This window comes from Bicyclus anynana, chromosome 22 (genome assembly GCF_947172395.1).
Source record: "Bicyclus anynana chromosome 22, ilBicAnyn1.1, whole genome shotgun sequence".
Classification (NCBI taxonomy): Eukaryota; Metazoa; Arthropoda; class Insecta; order Lepidoptera; family Nymphalidae; genus Bicyclus; species Bicyclus anynana.
Genome location: NC_069104.1, coordinates 3321483 through 3346866, shown reverse-complemented (window position 1 = coordinate 3346866; position 25384 = coordinate 3321483). Strand labels below are relative to the sequence as shown.

The window sequence follows — 25384 nt, the reverse complement described above, 5'->3', positions numbered from 1 at the left end:
ACATTTTATAACAAACCATACATAATTTAAAATAAACAAGTTATGAAATGACGTGCGTTTTCTACCTTCATTTCTTTGTTGGTAAACAGTACTCATCAAGAAAGGCTGTAGTATAGTTGTCTCTATTTTAAAACGACCTGTAAAATCTTCCTAAATGAATTTATATAGCGAGATACCTTGATGCTCGCAAGGTGACAGGCGGCGTTTGAACTCGGTTTGAAGCGAGCAATTACGTGCCGCGATACAAATTGTAAATGAAGTGAATACATTATTTAATAACTCAACGTCAAACACAATATTGGTTTAGTGGAATTGTTTTAAATTTCAGCTATACCACTAAACTGTTTTAGAATTCAAACTGTGCAAGTGTTTTATATAATACTAGCTGACACCGCGCGGTTTCACCCGCGTGGTTCCCGTTCCGGAAGGAATGTGGTGTTAATATATAGCCTATTGCCTTCCTCGATAAATGGGCTATCTAACACTGAAAGAATTTTTTAAATCGGACCAGTAGTTCCTGAGATTAGCGCGTTCAATCAAACAAACAAACTATTCAGCTTTATAATATTAGTATAGATTTCGTTTTTTTTTTTTTTAATTCTTTACAAATTAATGTAAGGTAAGTGATGATACAATCGAAGATGGAAGCGGGCTAACTTGTTAGGAGGATGAAAATCCACACCCCTTTTGGTTTCTACTCGGCATCGTACTGGAACGCTAAATCGCTTGGCGGTAAGTCTTTGCCGGTAGGGTGGTAACTAGCCACGGCCTCCCATTAGCCAGACCTGGATCAATTAAGAAAATATCTTATCGCTTGGCGGTAAGTCTTTGACGACCTCCGTGGTATGTGGTACTCAGTGGTATGCGGGGTGGTATTACAAGACGGATGTCCTGGGTTCGACCCCCGCTGGGCTGATTGAGATTTTCTTAATTGATCCAGGTCTGGCTAATGGGAGGCCGTGGCTAGTTACCACCCTACCGGCAAAGACGTACCGCCAAGCGATTTAGCGTTCCGGTATGATGCCGAGTAGTAACCAAAAGGGGTGTGGATATTTCGTTTACAATGCTTTATTAGCAAACTAGCAGATCCAATCCGGTTCCTGACTATAACCCGGGACCTAGTGATTCGAAACCAAATAGGTTAACTACTGAACCAAGAGGCAGTTATTCAACTATAATTATCAACCTATATTCGGCTCACTGCTGAGCACGACCTCTCATGAGAGGGGTTGGGACAATAGTCCACCACGCTGGCCCAAAGCGGATTGACAGACTTTACACACGTAGAGAATTAAGAAAATTCTTAGATATGCAGGTTCCCTTACGATGTTTTACCTTCACCGTTTGAGACACGTGATATTTAATTTCTTCAAATGCACTAAACTGAAAATTTGGTGCAAGCCCCGAATCGGATTCGAACCTACACTTTCCGGAATCGGAGGCAGAGGCATGTTCACTGGGCTATCACGGCTTTTCACGGCTACTCAACAATGTGCCTTTCAAATTCGTCTCTCTCTACGATATAGCAACGTGTTGACGTATTCCCTTAGATTTGTACTACACAATAAAAAAGGGGTGTCTAGATAAATGTAATTCTTTGGAATATTAAAAAAGACACCGACTGTTTAGTACGCGAGTCCTTTTACTGTCCGCGGAACGTCATACAGGAAGCAATTACGACGGTGTATATTATAATAGCCGCGGGGAGTCCGCAATTTGTGGTTTACTGGTTAACTCGCTTACAAGTCACAAGCGGAAGCGGGCGGTAACTTTGCCTACCTAGGGAAGAAAGCGACAATTATCAACAATGGGTTTTCTATAACAACAGTACATATTAAACCTTTTTATAGATAACATTTCTGTATTTTTTAAGCATATTTTAATAAATAACTTACTTACAAATTGAATATTTACCAAGTCTGACTAAAGAGCTAATTTATAAAATGATGTATTATTAAATGGTTTATAAAGCAAAAATAGCAACAGTAGACGAGTTTCAGTCCTCATGAATTTAGTTTTAAGTTATTGAGCTCACTTATCATCATAACTTACATTATTTCATTATATTTGCGAATAAAAATAATCCGAAAAATTTAACCCAATTTAATTTTTGGACTCATCCATCAACTCAAATTCAGCTCACTGTTGAGCACGAATCTCCTTTCAGAAATTAGAGGGTTAAGCCTTCCACCAAGCTGGCCCAATGCAGATTGGCAGACGTCACATACGTAGAGAATTAAGTAAATTCTCAGGTATGCAGGTTTCCTCAACGTTTGAGACAAATGATATTTAATTTCTTAAAAAGCATATAACTGAAAAGTTAGAGGTGCATGCCCCTGACCGGATTCGACCTTCGAATCGAAAGCAGAGGTCCGCTGAATCCGCTGGGCTATCTACCTTACTTCTTGTTTTAGAAGTTGTATAAAAATAATTCGCTTTCTTCCCCAACTTGGGCCGCCAAGTGACGGAAGCCGAAACGATGCATTGTTCACGCCGATTTAGATCCACCTCATACAAATATATTGATTTTGGACACCAATTCAATGTTTTATTATACTCGCCGCAGTAAATACATTCGTATGCCTTATTAGAACGCTTTGAACTGCCCGATAGTTTGATATACTTGCCGTAGGAATATGAAATATCTAATATAACCGTGTCTATATTTGGACAGGCGTATAATAAAAGCGAGGCCCTGTAATTTGCTATGGTACGTTTAGTTTAATGACCTATAGTACTACGACTTATGGGCTGGTTACACACTGACTTAGCTAGTTTGTTGGTCCAGTGTTTTATCTATAGTCTGGCAAGTTCGTTGATGACACTCCCAGGTGACGGAGGGAAAGACTGCGCGGGTGTGCGGGAAAGGGAGGTGCATCAGCGTGGGTTTTTTATTCGTCGCTACACGCCCCGCGGCCCGCGCAAACTATCGGGAGTGTTATGAACGAAGTTGCCAAGCTATAGTCTAGTTGATCGGGCAATAAAAATGTTGGGGTATTCGTATGTATGAGAAACTTTCAGTATCAGTTCCAAATTTGAAAGTTGTGGTGGTGCTAACGGAGGCATATAATATGCGTTAACCCGTCAACACCAAAAGCTAGCGAATGAACGAATAACCTAGCTGATTAGTCAATGCAACTATGGATAACAAAACAATTGCTGTTGCATCAACTCGCGACGTGTAAGTCATCATTATCAACCCATTCGACTTTCATTATTCGGCTTATTGCTGAGGGCAAGTCTCCTCTCAGAATGAGAGGGGTTGGGCCAATAGTCCACCACGCTGGCCCATTGCGAATTGGCAGACTTCACACACGCAGAAAATTAAGAAATTCTCTGGTGTGCAGGTTTCCTCACGATGTTTTCCTTCACCGTTTGAGACACGTGATATTTAATTTCAAATAACAGCTCAATAATCGACGTGTAAGTAGACCATTACAATAAAACTTAACTAGAATGAACGGTAACTGTTAAGGTTCTACAAGTGAAACAATCCCTCAACGTATTTCTGAATAATAATGTCCTTTTTCTGGCACATTCGATTGAAATTGATTTAAAACACCATATAAACGTGACTCACGTATTGATTGTGAAACCCACCATTTAGTCATTCAAGTGCCATCAATGGACAAACACTATTCAATTCAACGCGTAATCATAACCCTTAGCACGAAACTACCCAAACGTCTATGGTAATCGTTTATCGAATCCTTGAGCTGAGGGCCTAGTGGCAGTTTGATACTGTTACCGTCACGTAACGTAAACGCGAATTTCTAAGGAATTGAAACAGCGCCATCTAGTGCCACTACTGCACAACTGTTTCATTCCACATACATTTTGCGTTTACGTTACGTGACAGTAACAGTATGAAAATATTGAAAACTCCCACTAGGCACACAGTTGGTAGTTTTGACTCGATCGATCAACGTATTCCGGCGTGGTGATAGGCTTCGGATTGCTATCAGCTTACTGTTTAGCCGATTTACTGTGATATTTAATTTAAGCCACGCGATGATCATTGCCGGTTTGTATCCGGCAGATTACAGTACATAATAACATGGTAGTTAGTAGATAAGAGGAATTGGTTTCTCATGAAATGATTTAATCGTGTCCATATTCTGTGCGTGGAATATAATCTAGAATTTTCAGCATTTTTGACGGGCTGCATCTACAAGTAAAATAATCATTTTTGCTGGATAGACAGGCTACCCTGCATTTCTTTCGACAGTACTGTTAACCCTACACACAACGTTCGCAAGTGCGTAACTTCACTCAAGGTCATTCTCTGCCATTCTAGGGTCTTATTTTGGTTGCAGTTTGATTTGTTAATTAAGTTGTCCTGACAAATGTTGTGAATCATAACCTTTGTTCGACTTTAGTTTTCTTATTTTTGTAATCACCTGTCTTAGTAGTCTGCTAAAAGTACTTAGCTTACGCTAGCAGTTAAATCTAGTTTTTACCTACTACTGGAACTACGAGTAAAACAAAGCAATACAGGCTGAATTAATCATTACAGTACTCTTTGGGATGCTCCCATTTTTGTACAGTAGGAGGTATATTAAAAAACTGTTGACTCTTGCGAGTCCAATTTCGTGCTAAGGGCGTGCCTCATTAGTAAAGTCCTTACATAGCTCGTGTGTTCGAAACCTGTATAAATATGTATGGACGCCCTTCAGACTATTAATTGGAATTTGAATTGCCAAATCAGGTGTTTATTTAGTACTTACGTATTGGGCTACCGTGGGTAGATCACAAATTGTGTGATTAGAAAGCAAACAGTTTTAATTTAATAATTTTGTGTTGCACGTGAAATTGATTATTGTGCAATCTATACTAATATTATATAGCTGAAGAGTTTGTTTGTTTGAACGCGCTAATCTCAGGAACTACTAGTCAAATCGTTGAAAAATATTTTTAGTGTTACACCAAAATATAAAGACTAATCTAACAAGCGAAAATTAACATCGTGACTTTGAAGGCGGTACCAAACCAGTGGTATGTTAATTAAAACCGTTTCAGGAAAGAACTGTCTGAAAATCCTAAAAAAATATTTTTTAATCAGCAGAAGGATCAGAAGGTTGCAAATATGATGTTATTTTTAACTTTTTAGTTTGTGGGTACTTTTCAGTCGAACCAATAATAAACGAAACTTTAAACAATACATACCTACATCAAGCAATGGTGTTACGATTTACAATTAGCAACTGAACTGAAAAAAACATATGCGTCAAATTGAGAACCTCCTCCTTTTTTTAAGTCGGTTAAAAATAAAAGTAGTTAGTAATTTTTCCTTAACAAATCAAAACTGGACTACCAAAAGCAAGAGACGTGAAAGCCAAGTGTTACCTATTAAGGTACTTCGTCATTTCCCTTCCTGATCTCGAGATAACTTCATAAACAACATATGAATGCTACATTGTTCTCTTGTCTGCCTTATTAGTGATTTAGCCCTTCGCCTTAACGAGATTGACATGCTGCGTTTGTGGCATACATCTAGATAGGCGAGTCTATTAGGCTGTGGTACATTGTGTTTGTGCCCTGTTGCTTGTGAAATGCTTGTCTTAATTGCTGATATCCTGACATTTTACTTGAATTACACAATAAAGCTAGTTTTGAAAATTTAAGCACTACTTTTGTTACAAGAGAATTCATCCAGTGATGTAGAAACAGTTATGGAGGTAAATAGAATCAGTTATCTCATCAGTCTCATCATCAATCAGTTATATCTAGAGGTCAATTCTGTACATGAAATATATTTCTAAAATAACTATCAGGGGGTGATTAGTGATCGATACTGATGCCAAAAATGCAATCAGTAAAATTTTTGTCTGTCTGTCTGTCTGTCTGTCTGTCTGTCTGTCTGTCTGTCTGTCTGTATGTTCTTTATAGAAACAAAAACTACTGGACGGATTTAAACGAAACTTGGTACAATTATTCAACATACTCCTGGGCAGGTTATAGTATACTTTTCATTACGCTACGATCAATAAGAGCAGAGCAGTGAAGAGAAATGTTGAGAAAACGGGAGAAGTTACTCAATTTTTTAAGTTTCCGTCGCGTGTACAGCCTTAATGGTTAAAGCTACATAGAAATCATGTATAACGGAAATGTTCTCCTTAAAATTATCTATAAAAACACAACTGCATATATATGTCTATCTTTTATGGTTGACTTACAATAACACGTGTAACTCCCGATAGCTTAGCAGTTCGGAGCTTTCTAATTATATTTGTCTACTCATATGTTTATAACACTCATCACTCAATCATTTTTATCCCAAATAAAAAAGTTAACATTATTACCTATTCAATAAAAAAGAATCATGAAAATCGGTAAAGAAACACCAAAGTTATACATGAAATACGCTAAGCCATCGCGCGTGGTTACTAATTCATGCTTTAAGGATCATTTTTGTGTAACGGTTGCCGCGCTCGATGCGCCTCGCGGTGGGAGGAATAAATAAAGAAGCGCAGCCTTAATGAGTAGGGTAGGGGTATGGTAGGGTAGGGTAGGGGGTAGTGTAGGGTAGGGGTAGGGCAGGGGTAGGGTAGGGTAGGGGTAGGGTAGTGGTAGGGTAGGGGTAGGGTTGGGATAGGGTAGGGTAGGGGTAGGGTAGAGGTAGGTTAGGATAGGGTAGGATAGGGGTTCCTAGGGGGGGGGATAGTTAGTTGAAAGTTTACAACGACTTTCACGCGGACGAAGTCGCGGGCGTCCGCTAGTAAACAATAAAAAAGCTTCGGAATGAAATGGTTACTTATTTTTAATTAAATAATACTGTAAAATGGTGATAACAAAACAGAAACCCTTTTAGGTTTGCTGTAGAATCTTCTCCGACCAAGTGGCATTTGGAACGCTAGTTTTAAGTTTAAGTTTATTTATGTAAATAATAAAACTACACTATTATTACTTTATTTATGTAAATAATAACAACTAATGAATTTCAAAATTAATTAATGTATTCACAATGAATTTAAGAATCTTACAAGAGATGTTGATCACGAAAGCAGTAAGGATTTTGCTAGTATATGTTTGTAGGGTCTCATTTAGAAAGAAAACGTTCGCGTATTGTTTATGTAATTTATTTAGTCAGCTATGGTTTAAAGCATGGTTGCATTCCGCAATTACCAATGGTAGAAGCATAGACCACCATTCAGTTTTTATGTAAACTGACGAAAGTGTGACCATTGCTCATAGACTACAAGAACAAACTTCCTGGATCAATAAGACATCAAACCAAACAGTGACGTAACCTTGCAGTTGGCAGCAATACCAACTTATGCAAATGCAAATATTGGCATTGCTTCTGTATTGGCAAACATTGTGGTTGAACTATCTTAGTGTATTTTTTATTTAAAACTATTCGACTGAAAACGCTATTAAACATTACATAATATTTCTATAAAAATATTGGAAGGGCACGAAGGGAATTAGGCCTGCCAATATCAAGCAACTAATTAAAGCCTACTCGTCAGCATCAAATTACAGCACTTGGAGGAATATGTTTTAATAATTTACTTCAAACATCCAGCTGATCAGCTGGCTTAGTAACTATTTTTGTCTTTATTATCAACCTATTAAAATAATCAGACAAAATGACACCTACATACTATAAGATATCCACCAGTAAGCACGGGATGACAATTGTATTTTGTATCATAGTATTTAGATGTCATTTTGTCAGTTGGTTTGTTTATTTTAATAGGCTGTTAATAAGGATAAAAATAGAAAATAGGCCAGCTGTTCACTTTTGGTCTATTAGCCACATAATGAATTAACATCAAATCAAAAACAACTGAATTTTTCATATTCTGTAAAGCCGAACGAAAATAACAATGTCAAACACAATGGGTAATAATTTTTGATCAGGTAGCTATAAACAGTAGTGAATACGAAGTCTTATGAATCACTAACAATAGGTAGTTGGTAATTTTGGTACATATGTACTCAAAGTTAGGACTTTCAATATCCGAGACTTGGTCGCTAACTATGAGCTTTAAAGGAAGGCTCAGAGTCACTCAGCGCAATGAAGCGAGCTATATTCAGAGTATCTCTGCGTAATCGAAACATAAATTAGGAGATTCGAAGAATAACCAAAGTTACCGACATAGCTCAACGAGTCGCAAATGAAATGGCAATGGCCAAGCCATACAGTTCAAGACATTGTACCGGAACGCTAAATCGCTTGGCGGCCTTTGCCGGTAGGGTGGTAGCCACGGCCGAAGACTCCCATCAGACAGACCTGGACGAATTAAGAAAACCTCAATCGACCCCGCCGAGAATCGAACCCAAGACCGCCGTCTTGTAAATCCAACGCGCATTCCACTGCGCCATGGACGCCGACAAATAAACGAGTCTCTGTAAAAAATTAAAGCTTTTCCAGCCAGAGAGGTCATCAAAGTGTGTAAAGTCTTCCTGTAAGTTAAAGGAAAATCGTAACTTTCCCGAAGACAAGTCGTCCAATATAAAAGTCCCCGTTAGCGCGTTAGCCAACGAACGTGACGACCTCACTCGCCTTGGCATCAAAACTATGAAGTGTCCACACAACTAATGAATAATGATTTGTACGGTTATACCATTAGGCCAAAAATGGCATACAGTTCTTGGATATCGAATAGTTCCAAATGGCAAAACGTGATTTATACATTAGGATTGAGTTGTTTGCTTGTCCGTGTTTGTTCAGCTATTACTTGTGTTGTTTATATCTTCATTTATGCTCTGTTTTCGTTGGATAAAGATGTTTTTTCTATACTAATGTTACAAAGATTTTCTTGTTTGTTTGTAGTGAAAACGCTCTGAAACTATATAATCGATTTACACAACCTCCAAAATTCTACACTATATGCGAGTAATATAAGTATCTATACTAATATTATAAAGCTGAAGAGTGTGTATGTTTGAACGCGCTAATCTCAGGAACTACTGGTCCAATTTAAAGATATATATATCTATAGGCTATATTTTATCCCCGTATTCCTATGGGAACGGGAACCACGCGGTTGAAATCGCGCGGCGTCTTCAATAAAGTATAAAATGAAAAACAATCAATAAATGAAAAGTATTAAGTTTTTTATTTAATTGGTATTACATGGACCTCACAACTTTATACGGTTGAAGTGAGTTACGAGTATTGGTATATGTTTACAAGTTTTGTTTTGATCGCATTATTACTTACTTGCCTTTATAATATAATGTACTTGCCGACGCCATGCGGTTTCATCCGTGGTTCCCGGGATATACGGGGATAAAATATAGCCTATTAACACTCACAAATAACGTGGCTTTCTATTGGTAAAATTATTTTTAAAATCAGTTTAGTAGATCCAAAGATAAAATACCACAAACTTTACCTATTTACAATATAAGAAGGTAGATAAAAGATGTTTCAACGTTGAATTTTCTAAAAACGTCATCTTTGTTTTAACAAAATAAAATGTTAAAGGTTCTTCTAATCCAAAGTAAGATCCACTTTCCCATCTAAAGTAATCCCTTGTCTACCTTCAACCTTTAAAAGTTTCACGATAAAGACTTTGTAATTGGTATAATTAAAAGGTCATTTTGTAGCTTTTAAAAATTAAATACTTTTAATATATTCTTGTTAAATTTTATATTTATTTCTTTTAAAACGGTTTCAAAAAGGCAAATTCAGTAATGGACTCGTATATGCAACGATATTTTATAATAGAGATATGGCACTAGTGCGTCGAAACTGAGGCGAACAAGTGCCTAATGGTCTAACTTTAATTTAGTCGCTCTGTAAACAACGAAATATTTACACAAATAATACCTAATATATTGTCTACAATGTCGAGTTGTGTGTTTAGAAAGCGTAAAAACTATATATACATAAATATATAATGTAAGTATACACAAAATTGAGCATGTGTGCGCTCAGTGGAGTAGAAACATTTGGATCACTTTTGAGGTGATTTTATAGGCGCATAACATATCTATAGTTATAATCATTGGGTATATGTATGTTTTTAAGTTCACGAATGTATCTATTTACATGGCACAGCAACTACTTTTATTAGCACTGCGAACAAAGTTACTTAAATCAGAACTTTTAGAAGAAGAAGAAACACTTTCATCGTCATCATCATAAACAACCGATATTCGGCTTACTGTTGAGCACGAGCCTTCTCTCAGATTGAGAGGGATTAGGCCTTAGTCCACCACGTTGGCCAAATGCGGATTGGCAGACTTCACACACGCAGAGAATTAAGAAAACTTCCTTCACCGTTTGAAACACGTGATATTTAATTTCTTAAAACGCACATAACTGAAAAGTTGGAGGTGCATACCCCTGACTAGATTCGAGTATACGCCCTCTGAATCGAAGGCAGAGGTCATATCCACTAGGCTATCACGTGTCACAAAAAATAAAAATGACTACTTAAAATTAAAAATTAACACGCAAAGGTGGCCTTATTGTTATAAGAAAATTTCAACCTGATGACAGAATTTAGATCCAGTATCGCCACTCTTATGCTTTAGAATTTTGCAATTTGCAATTGGTACAACTTAATATAGAATTCAATGAATTGCTAATATCATGTGTGAATAAGCTTAGTATATCTGTTCACTTCTATGACCGTGTTTGCATTATGCAATAAACTACAAACGAGTCGACGACAAGATAGTGATGTCATTACCCAGTGATAGACTGGGTTATTTAGTCAAATAGATAATAAAGTAGTAAAATATATACTAGTAGTAGGGTAAAGTTGCCAAATAACACCCCCTTTTTGTAAAAAAACAAATTATGATAATAATATGGCAAGTGAAGTCATAAATAAAACGTTAAATTTACTTATGAATTAATAACCTGGCATTCATGCCACCATTCAACGTGGGCATGATTTGTATAGTTATTAGGATAAGTTAGCTTAAGTTCTTTAATGTCATCATCATCATCATCATTATCAACCCATATATACGGCTCACGGCTGAACACAACCTCTCATTAGAAGGGTTAGGTCAATAGTCCACCACGCTGGCCCAATGCGGATTGGCAGACTTCACACACGCAGAGAATTAAGAAAATTCTCTGGTATGCAGGTTTCCTCACGATGTTTTCTTTCGCCGTTTGAAACACGTGATATTTAATTTCTAAAAATGCACATAATAAAAGTTGGAGGTGCATGTTATGATAAAAATATCAAACAAAAACTAACCAACATTTATTGAAAAAAAAAAAAATAAACAAACCTATCTACCAGTTGAAAACATTACATCAGGAGCGTACTTTTTTAATTCCAGTCATTGTGAAAAAAGCCTCAGTCATGAAGTCTTTAAAATATTAAAAGTAACCAGTAGTAGTAGTAAGTAACCATAATACAATACGTATTACTTATGTAAAGATTTTGATTGTGACTACATTGCGCAATTACTTCGTGGACCTTAATTGAATCTCGCGTCACATTTCGTTTACCATTGAATGATAAGACAGAAACAAATTCGGCTATTCATTTCGCTCGGACGTCTCATTCAATTTCGTTCACGAACTGATTACGCCTCCATCACTTCCCCGTCGATTCGTAGCGTTGATTACTATATTAACGACTGGTCACATTCGGCTTCGATTAGCGATTTTCAGAATAATTAGCTGATGCTCGCGTCTTCGTTTAAGTTTTACTTTTTAGATCAAAACAATATTTGATGTTTTCTGAGTTAAAATTTGAGCAGGGCTTTTTGAGTTTTTGAAGCGTATAAACATTTCTAAATAAATCCTCTCTCTCATATGAGACCAAAGTTTAATGAGTCGAATAAAATGATGAAAATGATTACACTTTTCAATTTTACTCGAAAATCTCAGAGATGTGACTTTAGATAATAATAAAAGTTTTACAACTCAGTATAGTAGAGTGATTTGTATTCACGTAAAAGTCTTACGTATTCATTCTGCCGCGAAGCTGCATTGCTGTCTTTCAGTTCCATGGGAGTTTCATCTATTTTGTATTAATAGTCAATAACTATATAAGTACATAGTAGAACACAATTACAACAACAATACATTGTACCTATTCGTACACGAATAGGTACAATGTATTAGTTTTAAGTTATTATGTAGTTATTGTTGTGTTAACAAATAAATGATTTCTATTCTATTCTATTCTATACCACCGTATTTAACCCGCTTACGCTTGTTATTGTAGTCGCATTCTAATCAAACCAAAGTGCTAAGAATAGAGACAAATTGGCTAGTCGATTTAAGGAGACAATTTACGACAAGATTCTTACCGAAAGTGGATCCCAAATGCCAATTACGACATTCGAGGTCGAGGAGTTCATTATATTTAAACGATGTTTATAATCAAGTTTTGTCATTTAATTCATGTCTTTGAAAACTTATCTATTAACTTGTGTTCCATTTAGTAAAACCTCTAAAAATTTAATTTATTTTTAGATGAAAGATGTGATTGACAATTTCTCAAGTCCATTTATAGCGTTTTAAAGATTTCAATACATGCTTTATTTAAATTTTAAATTAAAATTTCTGTCACACAAAGGTTCACAAAGTGAACATTTCGCTTCGGTGTAATGTAAAATAATCATCTCTTTAGTGCACAAAAAAATAATTACAAAAAAAAATATATATATAGTATAACAAGCAAAGGCGGTCTTATTGGTTTTAGCAATATCTGCCAAATAAATTTTAGATAAATGAATTAATTTATTGTATTATTAAATCTTTTTAACAAAAAAATTCAACCGACTTCAAAATCACAAAATAACCTAAAAAGCGAAAAATAACATCGTATGTGCTACCTTATGATCACTTTGAAGGCGGTGCCAACACAGTGATGCATTAACTCAAGCGGTTTAAATCATAAGGTTTTACGATTTTCAGACAGATTTACAAGTTCTTTCGCGTGGTTCTTTCAGAAACAGCTTTAATTAATGCGCCACTGGCTTACAATACAATGAAAAACGATAGTGATTCATTATTTCAATGGTACACCGAGATACATAATAGACCCGCTGATGTTAATGATAATGAACGAAACGACTTAACGTGCTCTCTGAGGAACGTTGTAAAGTTCAAAGTAAAAAAGCTAGGATATCTCCAAACGCATCCCATACAAAGAAAAAGTCCACAACTCGACCAGGACAATCTATTAGTCACATGCTGATTTCATCAAAATGTATGCCGCCTTATTCAACAAACAATAGGTATCAGACCCGAAATTGCCGGGTCCACAGTGGGTCACACCTCAAAATAATACCCTTGGGTATTAATAAATCCTTCAGTGCCACTTTCCCCTTACAAATAATTGTATATTAAACATCAAGCAAACGGTATACTAAAGAGAAAGACAAAAGGATAAAGAGCATTCATATAGATTGGATTGATTATTATGGCTATATCTATATCTGTAACAATGTGATTTATTTATTTACTAGCGGACGCCCGCGGCGTCGTCCGCGTGGAATTCAGTTTTTCACAAATCCCGCTGGAACCATGGATTTTTCCGGGATGAAAAGCCTAGCCTATGTGTTAATCCAGAGTAAAATCTATTTCCATTCCAAATTTTAGCCAAATCGCTTCAGTAGTCACAGCGTAAAAGAGGAACAAACATACTTACACACTTTAACACTTACACACAAACTTTCGCCTATATAATATTAGTGTGATTTTGCTATTATCCAATTTCCTACAGAGTACCAATCAAGTAATCAGTCACTTCATCGTTTTTTATCGTATATTCGTTTTTGCACCCATTGTATTTTCAACGAAATGACTTAATTATCGTCATTTTACATAAAATAACATTATTAAAGTAGTGTTAGTGGCAGATAATAGCGTTATTTTAACGAAAAACTGGTATTTACGTAATTTCGTTGAAATAATCATGTTAGATGATCGTAAAAACAAAAAACATTAACACTTAATGTAAATTAGTGCAATAAAGCTTATTTCGTTAAAATAACTATTTTAAATCACCACAAAAACGAAAATACGATGAAAAACTATGTCTGCTTTACCGGCTTAATGTGTTCTCCATCATAGACCCAGCACTCGACCAGAACCTCGTGATACAAACAAACATACAGTTAAAAAAAGAACCTCCTTTTTGAAGTCAGTTTTCATTGAACTGTCGATTTTTATTCACCGTTTTCCTTTATTTTACATTCTTATCCCAAAATAATAAACAGTCGTAAAATGAATTAAACATTGCCAAAGACTCCGGTTTTGCTGGGTTTATCTTCATTGATATAATTGACAAGTTTCCAGCATTTCATTGACAAGATAAGCAATTAAGTCCGTCCCGGTATCAGCTTGTCCAATTTATGTGAGAGGACCCGCACGTCGTGTGGGGGCTACATTATTTTTTTATTCGTTGACAAGTTTGTGCTATAAACTGCTGTCATCTGATGTTAAGTGACAATGCTGAGATGGAAGTGCTAGTTTCGATGGTGTATGTCAATTAATTTGCAAATACTGATTGATTTTCATCGTTGGATCTTTTAATGTAAACCTACTTTAAATAAACTACGCCTCACGAGTCAGTAGTTTCCGTGAGAATACAGGGATAAAATGTAGCCTATGACACTCAGAAATATCGTGACTTTTGTGATAAAAGAATTTTCAAAATCGGTTCTCCTACAACATCACAAACTTTATAGTTTATACCTTTACCTCTTTATAGTTTATACCTAATTCCTACTAATATTATAAAGTTTGTATAAGCGAAAGTTTGTATGGATGTTTGTTACTTTTTAACGCCGCAACTACTGAACCGATTTGGCTGATAATATTCTGGATTTACAACACACATAGGCAAAATCAATGATTCCCACGGGATTTGTGAAAAACTGAACTTCACGCGGACGAAGTCGCGGGCGTCCGATAGTATTAGTTCTCGTTCTCGTAAGAATATGGGGATAATAATATATAAGCCTATAGCCTTCATCAGCCTTCATCATCACCAGTAGTTCTTGAGATTAGCGCGTTCAATCAAACAAACAAACAAACTCTTCAGCTTTATAATATTAGTATAGATTTAAACAACATGAACATTCACGAAATAGACCGAAATATCACATGTCCTAACCTTAATCCCCACTTTTACCATCATACCTACGTTTTGTTGTATTTACGCGTTGTCATCTATACTAATATTATAAAGCTGAAGAGTTTGTTTGTTTGTTTGTTTGATTGAACGCGATAATCTCCGGAACTACAGGTCCGATTTGAAAAATTCTTTCAGTGTTAGATAGCCTATTTATCGAGGAAGGCTATAGGCTATATATTATCTCCATTTTCCCACGGGAACGAGAACCACGCGGGTGAAACCGCGCGACGTCAGCTAGTATAATATATACAATTAAATATTACCGTTTTGTCGTATTTACTTATTGTTGTACCTATGATCATTGACTGTACCCGTATGTGTACCTACTTTACAGTAGTTTTTCATGTAGATGCGGGTGACAGTTCGTTTAACTCTTGAAAGTTTGCCGCGATTCACATCACAATAATATTACGTATTATGAACGTCATAAAGGCGACTGTCACCGTACCCATGCTATCTGAAAAACACTTTAGTAGACTACAAATCTGTCCTTGTAGCCAAGTGGCACCTCGATTCTGTTTCTACGATCGCTAACGCTTCGAAAACTAGAAAAATGTTGGTACGTGATCAAGGTCTGTCATTCCCATACATTTTTCTAGTTTTACGCAACGTTTGCGATCGTAGAAAGAGAACCAATACACGGTTTATGTGAAACGTCCCGCCCCAGCGTGTGCGGCCGCTCCTTACGAAGGTAAAACAAGCCAAATTAAGTTATTAGGCTATGCAAATGAAGTCGATATGGTAATCCGACGCGTACGCTCCGACAATTAAATCCGGTTTTGTTAATAATAATTGCGAGCCCGCTGTTTTGATATCTCGTGTCCCATAAATATAAATGGATGTTGAGATTTGAAACACACACATGCACAAATATATAATTCAATTTCGTTTATTAACCGACTTCCAAAAAGGAGGAGGTTCTATGTTTAAAAGAAGAAATTAAAAAGCAAATAAGATAGTCCAAAATTGTATGAAGCCCAGTTCCAGTCATTGTACCCTAGCGGAAATAAAAGAAAATTATTTTTTTTAACTATTTTTGATAATACAAAATCTATGAATATACTTTAATTCTTTCGAAATAACATTCAATATCTCCTAAGAAATGCAACACTAATAAGGGTAATAATGGCGGATTGATGACGTTATCCATGCAGTTGTCGATTTGACGTTTGCTGTCAATTGTCATAGTTGCTTTAAGGGCGCCATCTTGGTATATCTCAAAAACTTGGGTTTTAATTTTATCTATTTGTTTTTATTTAGTTACATTTATTCACTTAAATTTTAATAAGATCCTTGTATTTTTTAAATTTTAATGATACGGGGTACAAGAAATGACCTGAAATGGACCATCTTTACATTTAAGAAGCAGCTTAAAAATATTTGTTATTAAAACAGGAGGAGTTCCAGGATCTTGTGGCGGAGTTTTCATTTCTTTAGTGAATTTGTTCTATTTATTATGAATAATAAAAAAAAAAATATTATGAATTGTATTTACTATTTTTATTTTTCTAAATTAAATTGAATGTTATTAATATTAATTTAATTGTATTCGGTATTGTGGTGTGTGGCATAATTTTAAAATAATCGTTTTTACTTTCTTTTCTTTCATCTTTTTATGTTCGTCTGTATATATGTTTTTCTCTATATGTTTGAAAGTACTTCTAAACACTGTTTGTGTTTTGTTACCGCTACGTCTACCGTCTACGGAGAAGAGAAGAAGAGACGACAATAACAGTTGCTTTTTTTAATAACTAACTAGATCCTGTTATGGGTGTTATCATCCCCATATTCAGCTCACTGTAAGCACGAGTCTCATTTCAGAATGAGAGGGGTTAGGTTAGGTACCAATAGTCCACTGCGCTGGCCCAATGCGGATTGGCAGACTTCACACACGCAGAGAATTGAAAAAATTCTCATGCGATGCAAGTTTCCTCACGATGTTTTTCCTTCACTGTTTAGACACTTATTATCGTGGGCATGCACCTCCCAATTTTTCGGTCATGTGCATTTCAAGAAATTAAATATCAATATTATTATATTGATATTATTCAATATTATTATTTGATATTATTCAATATTATTATATTGATATTTAATTTCTTGAAATGCACATGGCCGAAAAATTGGGAGGTCCATGCCCAGGACTGGATTCGAACTTATGCCCTCCGAATCGATGACAAAGTTCATATTCAAGGCTCTATTTGTAATGGACTGTTTTTTGAGTGTAAATTGCATACTCAGATACAAAAAAAAAATTACGCCCATCTACAGGCACAAAGGTAAAATGGAATTTAATTTTTGCCCCAAAATTGCCCCAGATGAAGTGAAAAATACCCAATAACATTAACGTGCTAAAATTACCTTACATTTTTTATATTAAAAGATATAAACAGACAAATATATCATTTTAATTTTTACCTTCTAGATAGATTATGTGAGATGTTTTGATACTCAATACGCAATAACCCCGCTATCTAGGATCAAAAACAAAATTCATAATTAATCTTGACATTACAATCAACCCTAAGGTTTCGTTAACGTTTCATAGTGACGCATTAACTTTTTTGTCTGGGGCAAACAATGTATGGAGATTGGACATCTCTTTTCAGGACTTTCAGGACCCAAACCCAGGATCTCGTGTCATTGCTAACCAACAAGATAGTTATTATTATCAAGTCTAGAATATTAAAACTACATTATTATTAAAATCAGATAAGTTTGCAATATTTAGAGAAACTTTCTCCATTTTATTCAATATTGGCTATAGGAAATATAATCGAAATCGTTAAAGAAATGGCGCATAAAACTAAAGAGTTCGTGTTTTTGGATGAAATATTGATGTAAATGCACATTTATATGGTTATTGCACAGTTAGATGCACAGTTATTCGTATTTTATTGTCTTCTGAATTGGTTGTTTATACAACTTTGTTCTAATATTATAATATTAAGCTTTTATTATAATAGAACGAAAAACTGCGATAGCCACACCTCTTTATATTAAGGACTAACGCGTGGTTCCTGTTCTAAAATACGGGGTAATAAAATATAACCTATAGCCTTCCTCAATAAATAGGCTATCTAATACTGAAATGGGGCCTCAGCGGCATCACTGGGGTTCTCGGACGAACGCAAAAGCCTGATGGGGTGTGAAGGCAGTAGCAGAAGATGGGCGGAACGACACGCTAACGGTGTTTCCTCTGAAACTCGAACCTCGGTTTAAGGGGCCGTTGGAAAATGGTGTATTGGCCTGAGTGTATCAGTCCTTTCACCACCACAATCCAAAGACCATAATTTGCTACCGTACTTAGCAATGGTAAGGGCATATTGAACTTTCAGCTTACATAGAATGAAGTATATCTGGCCATTGCAGGTCGTAGTTCGTCACAATGTTTTATTTAACTTGCCCTGTTTGTATGGGTGGGTCAAGTCTTGGAAGATAAATTAGAACTTTCTGACTTTCGATTGGACTTTGGCATACTTTCATGTCTTTGAAACAGATAGAATATACCCTGGATTAACACATAGGCTACTTTCATACCAAAAAAAACCATGATAAGTGAAAAACAGAATTTTACGCGAATAGCGTACCGCTAGTATTAGATAATTATTTCTAAAGATTTTGGTGGCATTCGGAAAGTTGTAAACTATAAAAACCTATATTTCACTATAACAGTTACAATAAATTATGTATTAAGATATAAATTATAATATAAATAGACGTAATCAAAGTCGCGTAAAGATATAAAACATATAAAACGGCCGTAAAACTAAAATAGACTAACATTAATCATCGAACGCCAATATTATATTTACATATTACATCATGCCTAGACTAGGATATTTAAATAAGTATAGATGCGTTGTTAGTGCCAGAAAATAAGGCAATTACCTGCCTTTCACGTAAATACTCTGTTGATCAAGTGATTACCATACACTGCTTCGGATTGCAAAGTCTTGATTTTGAGTGCTATGTGGGTGAAAAGAACAAAAGCAGCTTGCAGTTTGGAAGTTGGTGCCATTATCCAACTCCCGTACCATGGAAACCACGCTAAGTCGTCTCCGTGTTTATCTAATAATGTAAAACAAAAATTATTACTTTTAAAATTATTTTTGTAGGAAAAAGGTAAAATTATTTTACTTCAATTTTATTTTCTAATAGGTTTTTTTTACAATACGGTGCATATAGTATATTATTTTATAAAGCCTGATTTCGTCTAAATTATTATTAGACAATTAAAAATATTTTAATAAAAATAGTGTCATTATTTCTTTAAAGATACTACGGTGGTACTATGCCTTGCATTTTTTGAAAGTGATAAAATGAATATTAGAATTAGCACCTAAACCCCTTCTTGCGTTTCATACTGGTGTATATTATTCGTCTATTTATAGAACGTCACAGTATCACATATAGAAATTGGCAATTTTTATGCGATTCTTTTAAAACATGATTTCCAATAGCTCGTAATCGATTTCTCCACTTAATTTCAAACTTTATTGCTATTCTATAATATACACTGAGAGGCAGTGGTGTAATAACTCATAGGCTTAATTAAAAATACAAGATAAGTTGACTAACAAAAATATAATCTACATTTACTTTGTGCGTTGGAGATATACCTTATACCTTGGAGATTAATATTATTGTAACCAATACCAACGACTTTTATACCTCAGATTACATTTATTCTTCTTCTTAGGGTTCATTTACACGAGCAGCACGTTGCCAATGGCAGCTGGCAACTGCTACCAACGGTTGCAGTCGACTGCCGTTGACTGCCGTTGACTGCCGTTGACTGCCGTTGACTGTCGCTGAGACGTTGCGTAAAATAAAATAATCTTATTTGTTATTGTATATTTACTAATAGGATTAAACAAATTATAACTGCCTCATTGGGCCATTGATCAGGTAAAATATTAAGGATTCTTCCTTTTTTATGTAGTAGTCAAAGAAATTCTTTTTTACCAACACACACAAAAGAAAAAAGAAAAACCAGCAGACAAGGAAACACGTAACTCTACAAGAGATCTCTGTCAAGCTTGGCAGTTATCGTGATTAATCAAATTATAAAACACGAAATTTTATACTACGCCATGTAGATGTGCATATAATTTCGAAACACACACAAAAGAAAAAAAAAAACCAGCAGACAAGGAAACACGTAACTCTACAAGAGATCTCTGCCACTGACCCTTGGCAGTTCTCGTGATTAAACAAATTATAAAACACGAAATTTTATACTACGCCATGTAGATGTGCAATTGTGTATATAGTTTCGATTGCATTCGTTCTCTGGCAGACATTATATTATACGAACAGTAATAAAGTGCCCCTGACTCGATACTCTTGAACTCTTGTCTCACCGAAACGATCAGAGAGATCGTTACCGAATCGTTTACACATCAAACTAAAATAATACACGAACAATAAAACTCGGTGCACTGCACACGTAAAGTTTTATCTCGAATGGAACGGGACAAAATACTTATGAAAGTATTTATATCGGACAGGACGGCGACGTAGTATTTACGTAACACTACGTCCCGTCGTCACTCCGTCCATTTTCTAACCCCATTTGGTATGTAACCACCTTAAGATGACCCTGACTGTAAGGTCGTGCACAATGAAACCAGCGTTAAGCTTGTACTAACTTTATTTCAACTGACATTTTACATCACATATTTATTTTATCAAATACCCTCACATCTTTCCCCATAAAAAAATAAAAATATAATTAATGGACATTTCCCCCTTTTCAAAATTATAAAGAAAAAAAACATATATTTAAAATCAACACAAAATTATAAGAAAAGACAAACATGCATCACACGTCACACATTATTTACTGAAAAGTGAGATAAAAAAAATTTAAACAATTATATATGTATATTAAAAAAAACAAAGAAGTCCCAGGTCAGTCGCTAAGTAAGCTGGTCTTCAAAACCCCATCTAACCGGACGCCTGACTATCCTGCCAGAACGAGAAATATGGTTATAAAGTGTATTTTTATTTGTATTTTGAGTTTCTGTTTGTACATTTATATTACAGTTTATGTCATCATACTCAAACCCATAGCGAGACGTGTCTTGTCTTTCTGTAGATGTGTCTACTATAATGTGACGCCTGTTACGAACTAATTTCCTTCTGTTGATGGTTGTCACCTCATATGACCTATTACCTAGAACAGCGCTTATTGTTCCTGGTATCCATTTTTTTAAACACAAATCATATATCCTTACTTTTTGCCCTTTCAATAATTCTTTCAAGTTTTTGGCATTACGGTCATAGTAAAACTTTTGCTCAGCCTGTCTATTTAATAGTTGTTCCCTAACATTATGATGAACTTTTGGCTTTAACATATTATTTGATGTAGGCAAAATACTTCTCAGTTTTCTACTTTGTAATAACTCTGCAGGTGAAGGTAATTCTTTTGATATTGGTGTATTTAAATATTCTAATATAGCCAAGCGATAGTCACACCCCTTTTCCTTAGTCTTAATCATTATATTCTTTACCGTCTGAATAGTACGCTCAACTTGTCCATTAGATTGTGGATAATGAGGTGATGAAGTGACATGTTTAAACTCCCACTCCCTAACAAACTCCTTAAAACAAGTTGAAGTGAACTGTGGACCACAATCAGAAAATACCACAACTGGAATTCCTTGGTGACAAAAAATATTTTTTAAGCAATTAATAATATAATTAGAATCAGTAACATGTAATTCAACTATTTCAAAAAATTTACTATAGTAATCTACTATAATTAAATAGTTTACGCCTTTTATTTGAAACAAATCAATGCCTACTTTAACCCAAGGTCTATCCGGAATTTCATGAGGCTGCAATTTCTCTTTTTGATTAACTTTCTTGTGCGTTAGACAAACATCACAACTATTTATTACGTTACTTATATCATTATTTATACCTGGCCAAAATATTGTCTCCCTAGCCCTCAGTTTAGTTTTTTCCAGACCCATATGTCCAATGTGCACTCTTCCTAACATTTCCTTACGTAAAGTTTTTGGTACTACTACCCTATCATTTTTCCAAATCAGACCATAAGCGACTGACAAACTCTCTTTATAATTCCAATATGGTTTTACTATATCTACTAACTCACTCTTTTCTACTGGCCAACCTTTATTAATACATTTTATTAATTGTTGTAATTCAATGTCATTCTCCGTACTTTTCTGAAGTGCCGCAAACTGCGCATTATCAAAGTATTCAGTGAGTGCAGACGCCGCTTCGCGCGACACTGCACACACCTCATCATGTAGGCTGTCCTGACTCACGTGAAGGGCCGACGCTGGTTCATATGCACGCGATAGTGTATCAGCGATGTACAGATGCTTGCCTGGCTTGTAGATTAATTTAAATGTATAACGTTGTAATCGTAACAACATTCTTTGCAACCGACCCGGGGCATCTGTAATTGGTTTTTTAATAATACTTATCAACGGTTTATGGTCGCTTTCAATAATAACGTCAGTTTTTCCATAAATATATGCATAAAATTTCTCACACGCAAATACACATGCATACAACTCTTTCTCAATTTGTGCATACCTCTGCTCAGCCTTAGTTAGCGCTTTGGAAGCATAACATACTGGTAAGTTATTTTGCATTAAACAAGCTCCTAGCCCAGATTTACTTGCGTCTACGGATAAAATTATTGGTTTATTTACATCAAAGTATTGTAAAACAGGACGTCTAGATAGACATTGTTTAACATCCTGAAAACATTTATCATGCCTTTCATTCCAATGCCACTCAATTTCTTTTTTCAATAATTCTCGCAAAGGAAAAACACGGTCTGATAAATTAGGTATAAAACCACCTATATAATTTACTAAACCCAAAAATCGTTCCACATCTTTTTTATCTTTGGGTACTGGCATTTTAGTTATAGCTGTTATATGACTGTCATCAGGATAAAGTCCATTTTTTGTAATTCTATGTCCTAAATATTTTATTTCTTCTAAACCAAATTTACATTTCTTAGCATTTAATTTTAAATTAATTTTTCTACATCTTTCTAACACTTGTCTTAACCTTTCATCGTGCTCATTTTTATCACTTCCATATATCAACAAATCATCAATATACATACAAACACCCTGTATATCATCAAAATTTTCAATCATTTTTTTATGAAATACTTCTGACGCCGAGCAAATCCCGTAAGGAAGACGTAAGAACTTATACCTACCAAAACATGTATTGAATGTACAGTAAGAACTGCTTTTGTCGTCTAGACAAATATTCCAGAACCCCGACGATGCATCCAGCGTGCTAAAGTATTTAGCTCCAGAAAGTTTCGATAAAATTTCATCCAATGTCGGCAATCTAAAGTGTTCCCGTTTAATTGCCAAATTTAATTCCTTAGGATCTAAACATATACGCAGATCACCGTTAGGTTTTTTAACTACCGTCATGCTGCTGACCCAGTCTGACGGGCCTTCTACCTTAGCAATAATTCCTTGGCCTACCATTTCATTTAACTTTTTTCTTACATCCTCTTTTATAGCAAAGGGAAGCTTTCGAGGTGCATGTACTACAGGAATAGCATCATCCTTTAAATGAATTTTATAATGTCCCGGTAAACACCCTATCCCATGAAATACGTCATCATACATTGATACACAATCCGGTAAATTATTAAAACTCTGAATAGACATGACACGCCTCACTACATCCAACTCTGTACAAGCATAACGTCCCAATATCGGCACCGATTGAACATCAGCTATCTTAAATTCGAGCATGTAATTTTTTCCTTTATAAAACACACTTAAATAAATTTTACCTACGACAATTATGCTTGCACCAGAGTATCCATTTAATCTTGTATTTGTTTTTAGTAAACAATCCTGACTGACTTTTAATTTTGACAAAAATCTTAATGGTAGGACATTAACATCAGCTCCTGTGTCTAGCTTAAATTTAATCCAATTACCACAAATATTTAAATTAATATTCCAATCACTATTTTGATTTAACGCATAGATTACCTCATCATCCGAGTTCTCAATATAATTCACTCCACATACGCGAGAAAAATGATTTTTTCGAAAGCACCGATTACACTTCTGTCCATACGCCGGACATTCAAACTTTTTATGAACACAACCACAGTAACCGCACAGTTTGGTCGCGCCCGGCGCGGCGCGTCGCTGGCTAGCGCCGGCCGCCAGGGGGCGCGCGCGCGGCGGCAGCACAGCAGCGCGCGGGCCCCGCGACCCCGCGCCGCGGTCCTCGCTCCGCCGATGCTCCGCCGCGTCACGTACCTCGCTTCGTGTTCGGCCTCGCGATGACGTCATTTTCGATCTTATTTGTAAAACATCATTCTGCGTCTGCTTTATTTGATGAGTATGATAAGTTTCTTCTCTTTCAGGCTTTATATTCTCCGAATAGGTGCGAGATGCAACAGCTGCGCGGCAAATATCCAAGGCTTTCTTAAGCGTCAAATCATCCTCTCTGAGCAAACGTTCCCGAATGGCGGCACTCGTCACGCCACACACCAGTCTATCTTTAATTAATTCCTCTTGCAAATCTCGAAACTCACAATTTTGAGCTAGTTTACTTAACTCGAACACATACTGCTCAATTGATTCGTTATCACGTTGATCTCGAATAAAAAACTTGTGACGTTCGACCGTCAAATTTTTCTTTGTTTGAAACTGTTCATCTATAACATGCAATAATATGTTCGCTTGAATCTCCACAGACTTATTACTTATTTCACACGCTTTGCTGTATATTTCATAACTTCTCTTCCACTTAATCCATTTTTCATGTATACTCCCAGCATCAGAAGCATTCTTATCAAAATAAAACGCGGACGGCGGTGTCAGGACACTTTCCATTATACGAGTACTTTTCACAAATTATTAATATACATAATAATAATTTAATTTTCCGACTGCGCCATGTAAGGTCGTGCACAATGAAACCAGCGTTAAGCTTGTACTAACTTTATTTCAACTGACATTTTACATCACATATTTATTTTATCAAATACCCTCACACTGACACGATGTCCTTCAATCCGTGGGCAATAAAACGGACAGCGAGATATCGTTACCTAATCGTTTTCACATTAAACACCGGTCATCGATAAACGGACAATATACGCTACTTAAGTCACGTGATTAACTCGGACGGGATAAGACGTGTTTTTGGAAATATCATCATACAAAAAACACACGTTAGTGTATAAGCCACGGTGGCTCACGCGGGACGGCGACGTTAAATTAAACCACATCCTGTCACCGCCTCGTCCATGTCCGTATGCAAAT

The 25384-nt window shown here is 35.7% G+C and overlaps 2 protein-coding genes across 3 annotated transcripts in view; one reads left to right on the top strand and one right to left on the bottom strand.

Annotated features, from left to right (window-relative positions):
* The window catches only part of LOC112044532 (rho GTPase-activating protein 7), a 379805-nt gene that overhangs the window by 158728 nt on the left and 195693 nt on the right, over positions 1 to 25384 (top strand). The gene's annotated exons all lie outside the window — the stretch shown is intronic.
* On the bottom strand, positions 20727 to 24554 carry LOC128199336 (uncharacterized). The gene is made up of 2 exons (XM_052888403.1): positions 24098 to 24554; positions 20727 to 21050 (listed from the first exon to the last, which is right to left on the bottom strand). The coding sequence occupies exons 1-2, from the start codon at positions 24404 to 24406 to the stop codon at positions 21030 to 21032; spliced, it is 330 nt and encodes a 109-aa protein (XP_052744363.1). The 5' UTR covers positions 24407 to 24554; the 3' UTR covers positions 20727 to 21029.